Raw genomic sequence first — 10,362 nt, 5'->3', positions numbered from 1 at the left:
TGTGTGTGTGTGTGTGTGTGTGTGTGTGTGTGTGTGTGTGTGTGTGTGTGTGTGTGTGTGTGTGTGTGTGTGTGTGTGTGTGTGTGTGTGCTGAAGATGAGTATTTTGTATGCGTGTATCTAGGCCTACTGCATGTGTGAAGAGTCTCAAGGCCTCAGATAGCCGGCCTATCAGGTTATCTTGTGTGCTCTGCGTGGCTCTTGTGTTTTAGTTTAGCCAAGGCAAACGTCCGCCCCGAGTCATTGTTTTTTTCCACCTTTCTTTACTGGGATGGTCACATGGGCGTGGCAGTGTATAATAGGGATCCGACATTTGTTTTATAAGAGAATACAGTACCAGCTGCAGTTCCCTCTGCTGTGTATTCAAAATCTAGGATACACCAACGGGAACTTTGTTTTTGAATCCTAGAGGCTGTTTTTTTTTTTTTTTGCAACTGCGAGAGAAAACTCTACTCTAGAAGAAATAAACAGAGCAACAGAGAGACAAAGACAAAGAGAAATGCAAACAATTTCCAGAAAGAGGTAAAGAAGATATTCTGGATTGGAATTCCTCTCTAATGGCGTCGGCCATATTTTCTGTGTGGATCCCAAGTTCTGCTCTCCTTTAGCCAAGACAAGCATCCTCCCAAGTTTTTCATCCAAGAGGTCTGCACACTTGAAATCCTTTATTCGTTGTTTTATTCCTGAGAATAGCTACATTTCAACCATTGAGGTATTCTTCAGAAAAATCCACCCAATTTATCATAGTTTTCCTTGCTAGGACGCTTTCACCGGACACCTGACAGGCTCTTATTGAGAGGATCCCGGACCAGACCCGACCTGCAGTTCACTGACCCTGACATGAGCAGAGGATCAATTCCGGGTTCAGAACTTGAAAACCCTCTCACAGTTTCCATTCAACACAGGTGAGTAACTGGTAGGCCTATACCTACATTGAGTTTCCGTTGCTCACCAGGTAATTTTGAGCTGGTTGGATCAAGCAGGGTCTGAACCTGGCATTGATACCACAGGCAGGGTTCTAACTCATTGTCACCACAATTTTCCATGGCTTTTCAAAAACCTATTATCAAATTTCCATGATGAAAATAAATAATTTCATCTCAATGTGACCCAACAAAACGGCGGTACAATGGCAAAGTACAGTAACTAAATATTTTGTCAGAATGGATTTTAAACTGAAAATGGTATTCATAACACCTCCTTTATCTGGTGACATAGCCTTTTGGTTCAACTGTGTCCTGTTTTAGATATATTCTTATTTCAAATTAGCACTAGCTTTGAGGACATTTCTCTCAGTCTCAATGTTGGTATAGTTACTGCAGTTTGCCTTTGACGGGCAGAGAAGATGTTGTTAACACAGGAAATGATTGAACTGACTGACTGCAGCAACTTGTTTCGCCAGCAAATGAGATTGAGAATGGCAATTATTTTATTGTGCCACCAGCACATCGATTTCATGCCAATGATTGATAAATCACTAGATAAAAATCTGGACGAATGGTCATTTTCCACAACTTCTCCAGCGCTTGTAAATTGAATTTCAAAACTTCCACAACTTTTCCAGGTTTTTCATGACTGTAGGACAGGTCATGAGGTCCCCCATGAGACTAGTCCAGTATGGCCTCCTCTTTGGTGGGACTGTGGTTGTCGGGATCCTGCTGCACGTGTCCACCTGGGAGATGGCACAGGAGGAGCTGCCCGTCATTTACATCATCACCCCCACGCACCGGCGGCACACGCAGAAGGCCGACCTGACCCGCCTGGCCAACACCTTGCGACAGGTGCCCAGCCTCCATTGGATCGTGGTGGAGGACGCGACCAGCCAGTCTACCTTGGTGGCGGGAGTGCTGGCCAGGTCCGGGCTACCCTACACCCACATGAACGTGCCCAGGCCGGACTTCTGCAAGACGGGCTGCGTGGCACGGGGCACCGAGCAGAGGAACTTGGGCATGGAGTGGCTGAGGAAGAACCGTGGGCCGCAGGACTCAGGAGTGGTGTATTTTGCAGACGACGACAACACCTACGACCTGCAGCTTTTTGAGGAGGTTTGTTTGTAGTGTATAAATATTATTATCAGTTTTTCTTTTTTTAAATGTTCTCTCCAGTGGAGGTATCACGCTTTTGGACTTGGTGCCTGGTGGGTGCGTACGTTCCAATAGGTAAACTAGAAGCAAGCAAAGGGAACTCGCACACCGTATTGCCTTGCTTCTACTTAAAAAAAAAGAAAAAAAAAAGAAATATGATCAAAAATGTAATATATATTTTTTAGAAAATACCAGGATATAAAAAAATGTATGGGGGGGGGTGTCCATTGTGATGCAGTATGCTAAGCACCACACATATGGACTTGCATGACCATGGCGACCCAGGTTCGAGTCCGGCCTGGATCCTACTTAGCTAGTCCTGCCCCATCTCTCTCTCCCACTCTCGACTGTCATACTCTCGACTGTCTAGTAAGCAATAAAGAAACAGAGGCCTTTAAAAATAAATGTGTAATATACAAGTATATAGCTTACAGAAGCTCAGAGGAGTCAAGCCTCTCTGCTCCAGAAAGTAGGCCTATAGGACTGAAAAGTTGGCCTAATGGTTAGCACAGGGGTGGGAAACCTGGGAAACTGCGTAACATTAAAATTATATCAGGGGCCACATAAGAGAGCCCCAAGGGCCGTAAATAAAATTTGAATTGGCCATTCAAATGAAAAAGGTTCATAACCCCTGAATTGGAGAGTAAATGCAAGTGAACAACAGCAAACCCACAACTCTCAAATGTGAGAGTTCATGCACCTAGGAAAGTTGGTATCCACACAGTGATAATGCATTTAGCTCATCGTAACCTGATGTATCCACCAAATAAAACTAACACTTTACATTTATTTTGAAGTAGCAAAGGAAAATAAATCACAGACCAATGGGAATTATTTACTTCACTTTACTTCATCCATCTTAATCTTCAGCATCCATGCAAATGTTTTATTTGTTTTTAATCTTTTATTAATTTATTCATGATAGGACAGTGAGAAAATTGACAGAGAGAGATGGGTAAGGTTCAGCAAAGGACCCAGGCCGGAATCGAACCCGGGTCACTGGTGTAGCAGTCGAGTGCCCAGCTGATTGAGCGACGGCTGGGCCAGTATCCATGCAATTGTTCAACTCATAACCCCATACCACAGGACCCCTGGATACACCGGTTACATACCGCCATTCCGACATTGACTTTTTATTTCAAGAACCATTTTTCCAGCTTACAGGAACTGTTTTCAGACCCTACCTCTAAGGGCATTTGGACCCTGACAAAATTAGAACCTAAATTATACACCAATCCTGTAATTGCGCTGTCACCCTCTCCACTTCCGCTCATGTAGCAACATTGTTGCAAATGTCAATTGAGTTAGAACATCGTTCACGCGCCTCTAAGTACTTGCAACAATGCTAAAATGGCTCGGAATGGCTCGGAATGACAATCAAATATTGTCGGAATGGCGGTATGTCGGAATGGCGGTTGCCCCCCGGATACACCACTACCACCTATTTAATAATAATAGGTAACGCCCTATATTGTGTTTGTGGCCAGTGACACTTTTTTCTTTATAAATCTGAAATATATCATGATCTAAAAAAAAAATATGAAGTGTTTTTTAATGAAGTTATGTTGGTTGTGTGCAGATGCGTTACACCAAGCACGTGTCGGTGTGGCCGGTGGGCCTCATCGCGGCCCGCTGGTACGAGAGGCCGAAGGTTCGGGACGGGAAAGTGGTGGGCTGGTACACAGGCTTTGGTGGAAGGAAGTTCGGCACAGACATGGCAGGCAAGTACAGTAACAAGCCAGCAGACAGACAGACAGACAGACAGACAGACACACACACACACACACACACACACACACACACACACACACACACACACACACACACACACACACACACACACACACACACCCTTGATAAGCCTCCCCTCACCCCTTCCACCCTTCATTAGAAACACACACCAAATTGTGGTGCATGCACACAGACAAACACACAGCTTTGATAATGCCCTCCTCCTTCACCAAAGCACTTCAACAAACACACCACAAATTGTGATGTTGTCTAGTACGCACACACACAACCTTGATAATGCTTCCCTTCACCGAAAGTACTACAAACACACCTCAAATTCCGATAATGTTCTCTAACACGCACGCACGCACGCACGCACGCACGCACGCACGCACGCGCGACTCCTGACCTCTGCAATTGTTTAATATATAACCATGGTGTCTTTTAATAAACACGGTACAATATCAGAGTTCCCGCTACTGTTAGCAGTACTATATCAAATAAGCACACATCAGTCAAACGTGTCTTACAAGTGAGTATGACAAATACTTGACTAGCCAGTTGACATAAACGGGGCTGGTCATGGCTTGGCAAACAGAAACAGAATGGAAACAGGACAGAGGGATTTTGCCAGAGGGGTTTTCTGTCAACATGTCTAACGTCAATATCTCCCCTTCAATTATGCGTTAGCCTCAGGTGGCCTTTTGTAATATTGATTTATTATGGCGATAAATGTAGGTGTTTGGATTTCAAAATAGTCACCGCTTTGCAGTTGCGAAGCAATAAAAGAGGGAAATAAAATACAATGCCAAGTTCTCAAGGGAAGGGTAAACTCGTGAACCTTTGGTGCACTGTGTACAATGTGGCCAAAATGGGTACTGCAACTATGCTGCTCATTGAAACTGTGCTGCCTATAACCAACTTTGATCTTTTAATGAATATTTATCTAAATTATAAATAGCAAACCAATATTTACTAGTATAACCAAAGTTAAAAATGTCTATTTCTGGAAATTCAAAATGGCAGATCATGGAGAAGATCCCTCTTTTCATGTATGTCATGTGTGAAAAGTGCAATTTTCCCAGTCATAATGGATACTGGTGGTATGTATTCATGAAAAAGGTAACATTTGTGAATGGGTAGCATGAATTCTGGAAATAAACTACAAAAACCATACGGTGCACCTTTAAGTTTTTTCCAGTCAACATTCAGCCAAATTGAATCACATGTCAATGACTCAAGCTGAAATGTGTCAGATTTAGGCAAATTAAGACTGAGCTGTAGGTGGCTTGTCCCCCCCGACAATTAAGTGTGTGTGTGTTGTATGTGTACTATATGTAACTTGGCTATATGTTAGCTTTGTGCAATGTGTGTTAAATTTCAATATGCTGTTGTATAAAGATGTTTTTTTAAAATGTAAACAAACACCTGCTCCCATTACAATAACAAGATTCTCGGAAAAGGCTGGGAAAAAAAATCTCAGGTACTGAAAAGTCCAGGGTAGTTTGAGCAATACAACTGCATGTTGAAATTGGCTGAAGTTATCCTTTATGTGTATAAAATCTCTCTGAACACACAGACAATTATGTGTGTGTGCATGTATGTACTGTACATAATATGTATGTGCATGTGCTGAATGTAAATGAGTACTGTTGGCTTTGTACAATGTGTGTTAAGTGTATAACACCTCTCTGAACACACTGACAATTAAGTGTGTGTGTGCGTGTATGTATGTATGTACTGTACTTGTACATAGTATGTATGCATGTGCTGTATGTTAAGTAAGGGTTAACGTTCGGCGAGAAGGTCGCTACCGTGGAATAGCAGCACGACAGAGAGAATCTTTAGACCCCGACGCGGAGCGGAGGGGTCTTGTTCTCTCTGAAGTGCTGCTATTCCACAAAGCGACCGACTCGCCGAAAGTTAACCCGCTTATTATATGGATATACTTAAATGATTCACACATAGCGGGGACATTTCTTTAGGCCTGTTTAATGTGAAGTCTAGGCTATTATAGTTTTAATGTCAAAAGATTGTTGCTGCGCAAAACAAAACACTGCCGTTGTGGAACACCGCTAACAGCTAGGTAGCCAGGACAACAGGTGTTGTCTATCACAGTAGCTGATTAGAGTCTTGTTGAAAAGTCGCTTTAGCAGTGAAAAGTCTTGTTGCCATTGACAGCGGTCTGTTATAGACCAACCCGTCCGTTATCGAAAAATAACAGACGTGCGAACGTTGGGGAGCCCCGTTGAAATGAATGGAGCATTCGACTGATGACGTCACAACCATATAATAATGAGTGATGTTAGCTTTGTGCTATGTGTGTTATGTGTATAACGTCACTCTGAACACCTTCATTTTCTTCGCTCCTCTCCGGTAGGCTTCGCAGTCAACCTGAGCTTGATCCTAGCCAATCCACAAGCTCAATTTGTACTGAAGGGGGCGAAGCGAGGCATGCAGGAGACCGACTTCCTCCGCCAGTTGACAACGGTGCAGGACTTGGAGCCCAAAGCCAACAACTGCACTAAGGTCAGGCTGTTGAAGACTGTCTATTCTTTTTAAAACATAACCTAGGTCAGTGGTTTTCAAATTGGGGGCCAGAGACCCCTGGGGTGCCGTGAGGGGGTGCTACGGGGACCGCAGCAGGTTGGCAGGAAAAGTAGCCTATAGCACAACAAAGGGAATAATTTAATACGCTGAATAACTAACGTAAACCAAAACAAACTAAAATCATCATAAAATTATAATTATTATTTTATATATCCTTGTCGACCTAAAGTTATGTCATATGGATCCCAGAAGAAGTCGCTTATGAAAATTCTCTACCTTATCAATCGTCCCTTACGCCACACCCGTACTAAGTTCATACAGAGGGTGTGGACTTGCCAAATTCAACGGCAATGATTACAAAAATTATTTCACATGGTATGGGTGAAGTTCATTGTAACATTTGGACATGAAGGTATTACATTTGTAAGAGCCCAAAGCAAGCAACTGCATAAAAGTCGAAAGCCCGTCTTAACCCGGTCTATAACCGAACGAACAGACCCAAAGTAACAAAAGTGAAAAGAAAAAAGCGACAAAAGCAACAGCTGATCGGAAAGTTGCTGTCGGTTTCCATCGGTTCTAGTCTCTGCTGGTCTGGTGACGCTTTTTCTTTGTGTAGTTTTCAGTGACCTCATAGGTCTAAAGCCCAGAGCAAACAATTAATGCTGGGGTGCGCTACTGGGAAGTAAGAATCACCTGATGGCTGGACAAAAAAATAGGGCCAATATGACTAATAACACTACCATAAGAAATCCTTGGGTATCGCAATCCAGGATCAATTGCAAATGCTGTTACGGAAGTATTTCATTTTGAGTTCTCTGTTTGTCCGTTGCCTGAGGGTGTAAGGGACCTAAGCAAATGTAAGAAAGGTCATCTTCCTTTATCACACAGTAGAGGCCATTTTGTCCTGTGCTGATAGGTAATCCTTGTTTGCTTATAGTGGGGTTGTTCTATATGAAATTCCACGTACAAGGTTCAAGGCCAGAAGCATGAAAAACAGCCAAATAGTTACACATACAGTGCATTCGGAGAGTATTCACAGCGCTTCACTTTTTCCACATTTTATTGTTACAGCCTTATTCCAAATTGTATTAAATTAATCTCTGTCCTCAAAATGTAACATAAATACCCCATTATGACCATGTGAATGTGACCATGTGCCCATGTGCTGAGTCGCGGCTGTGTCCACCGCCAGTGGAAAAGAGCCTTAACTGATCTGACCAAAGTAATGTAAAAGTTTTGAAGCAAAAGATGCACATTACTGGACATTCCAAATGGCGGACATGTAGAAAATCCATCTTTTTATGTACGATTTAAAAGTGCAATTTTCCCAGTCATAATAAATACATAGAAATTGATGGTGGTGAAAAAATATTAATGAAAAAGATAAGATTTGTGACTGGGCAACATAAAGTCTGAAAGTAGACTACTAAATATTTTTAAAAAAATCATAATCCATCTTTAAAGCTCCAGGGTGTAATTTATAGTATTTTGTTTCCAGAATGTACGTACTGCAAGTTGCCCATTCAAAAATCTGATCTTTTTCATTATTATTTACAGAGTAAATTAAGTATTGGTGGAATGACCAGAGCAGGCTTTCCTGCAAAAAATGTCTACAGTATAACTGATATTCAAAATGATGGATTAACATGAAGAGGCTCTAACTACTCATGTATGAAAAGTGTATATTTCTAGCATATGTATTACGTTCATTATGTCTAACTGTTTAACTTAAACACTTAGTGTTTTCTTTTGCCTTAAGACATGTAAAAGTTTTTATCTTTTACCTGACATGTTTCGATGGTGTTACTTCCGTCTTCATCAGAGGGTCACCTGATGTCACCTGACCCTCTGATGAAGACGGAAGTAACACCGTGTTTATGTATATTTCTACTGTAAGCCTTAATGAATACAAATTGATGGTGGTAAAAAAGCAACATTTGTCAAGCCAAGTCAAGTCAGTTTATTTGTAATGCATTTTCAAAAACAACAAAGGCAGCTGACCATAGTGCTGACAAATAGGCCTAAATAAAAATTACTTGTTTGTTTGTAAGTGGGCAGCTAATATTCTCGAAATAAACTGCCAAACAAATTAAACACTGGACCTTTCAATATAAAGCTGCATCAGGTTAGACGGTTTACCAAATCTCTTAAACTGATGTAGTTGCGTTCTTACAAGAAGAGGCAAACTAATGCAAATGCATAATATTACCTTCCCAATGACAGTCTGTTTTTGTTTTCATTCCACAGGTTTTGGTCTGGCACACACGCACAGAATTTGCCCCCTTGTACCAGCACGTACCAGAAAACATAGTCATCGAGGTGTGAGGCAGGAGGAGTCATCCATTTGCAGTATTTATGGACAGGAGGAGCCTTTCAGTCCAATATGGGGATAATAATGTTTCAAAAGGACTGAGATGGGAAGACTGGATCTGACGGTGATGGGTCTGATGTGTGGCAATAGGCACCTGATGATGAACTGAGAAACCGTGTCTCTCTCTCACCCTTCATCAGTCCTTAACACGAGCATCCCCAGGGTATGCAATGCAACAGGAGTGTAAATGATAATCGATATGCATCGAAGAATCGATCCTACTGCCGACGATCGGATCGAGTCGTATCGTATTGTGGGGCATTCTTATTATTGAAAATAATTGAGTTGCTGAACAATGCCATAGCTCAGGGATGTCAAACTCAGGCCCTGGGGCAAAATTTGGCCCACAGAGTCATTTTATTTGGCCCGCGAGATCATTTCAAATGTGTATTACAGTTGGCCCCCCTACCCATGAATGTGTTTTAATATGACTTGAACATGAAATTCTGGGCGTCAAACATGCTCATACAAGTGCATCAGTGATGTCTACCACTCATTTACAACAGACTGTGCAGGCACATTTGAACTACAATATCTGCTGGGATTGAGTGTTTAAGATGTAAGCATTTGAGTATTGTAAGCATATGCGCGCATGCACAATTTCAGTACTTTTTGAACATTGATTTCGGCCCGCAACTTTGTCCCAGATTTAGATTTTGGCCCACTGTGAATTTGAGTTTGACACCCCTGCTCAATAACATGACAGAAGTGGAACAATAATTGGACAAAAATATTATATCGTATTGTGAGGCATTCTTAAGTATCAAATAATCAAATTGCTGCCTCAAGAAATCGTATTGTATAGTCATGGAGGCTGTGATTTACACCCCTAATATGCGACAATCATCCCTTTGGTCCACCTACTGAAACATCTCCAATCAAAAAAGTTTATCGTGTTAACGTGTAAAAAGTTTACGTGTATGTTTTTTTTTTGCCCATTTATTCAGAGGGAACAATTAATTCCTGAGCGAACCTGAGGATGCACAGAGGCGAAATAAGCTGCTCGCTCTGAATAAATTAACAAAAAATGTCAAACAAGTGTGTGGTGAACTTCTGTCTTTTAAATTATTGAACGCTCCTGCTTTTACAGGCACCTAGAAGCTGTGCATGGATCATTGAACGTTTGCATCTCCAATCACTGAGTGTGTTTATATGCAGTTCAGTATCCCGAATATGAGGCATATCCCGGTTATGATCATATTCGGGATAAGGTGTTTGTATGCGCACAGAACGTTATATCCCAGTCTACATTCTTGGCCGTTATAGAATTCTCTTCAAATGCTTGTAGCCTGGATACCAGTAACATCGTTCTATGGGAAGCCCCTGTATTCGAGATAAGGTGTGTACATGCGTCAGTATCCCGGCTTCTTTCGGAATACTCCACCTAGCATATCCCGATTTCTCAGTATCCCTAATAAGGGCTTATTCGGGATACGAAAGTGTTTATATGCTCAAACGCAAATTCGGGATACTTAATATCCCGATCATATTCGGGATACTGAACTGCATGTAAGCTTATAGCTCATTTACTTCTTCTGAGAACTATTCTGCACAAAGACACACCAAGATTTTGCAGCCTTTTCAGCCATTGGCATATTTCTGTAGTTTTAACCATTTCTGTATTACG

At 41.8% G+C, this 10,362-nt stretch overlaps 1 protein-coding gene across 1 annotated transcript; it reads left to right on the top strand.

The window, feature by feature from the left end:
- The first annotated feature begins 420 nt into the window (after positions 1-420).
- On the top strand, positions 421-9,770 carry LOC134450492 (galactosylgalactosylxylosylprotein 3-beta-glucuronosyltransferase 2-like). The gene is made up of 6 exons (XM_063200337.1): positions 421-644; positions 760-904; positions 1,564-2,044; positions 3,663-3,804; positions 6,195-6,343; positions 8,612-9,770. The coding sequence occupies exons 2-6, from the start codon at positions 840-842 to the stop codon at positions 8,687-8,689; spliced, it is 915 nt and encodes a 304-aa protein (XP_063056407.1). The 5' UTR covers positions 421-644; positions 760-839; the 3' UTR covers positions 8,690-9,770.
- The last annotated feature ends 592 nt before the right edge of the window (positions 9,771-10,362 follow it).

This window comes from Engraulis encrasicolus, chromosome 1 (genome assembly GCF_034702125.1).
Source record: "Engraulis encrasicolus isolate BLACKSEA-1 chromosome 1, IST_EnEncr_1.0, whole genome shotgun sequence".
Classification (NCBI taxonomy): Eukaryota; Metazoa; Chordata; class Actinopteri; order Clupeiformes; family Engraulidae; genus Engraulis; species Engraulis encrasicolus.
This window is presented reverse-complemented; position numbering and strand designations above follow the sequence as displayed.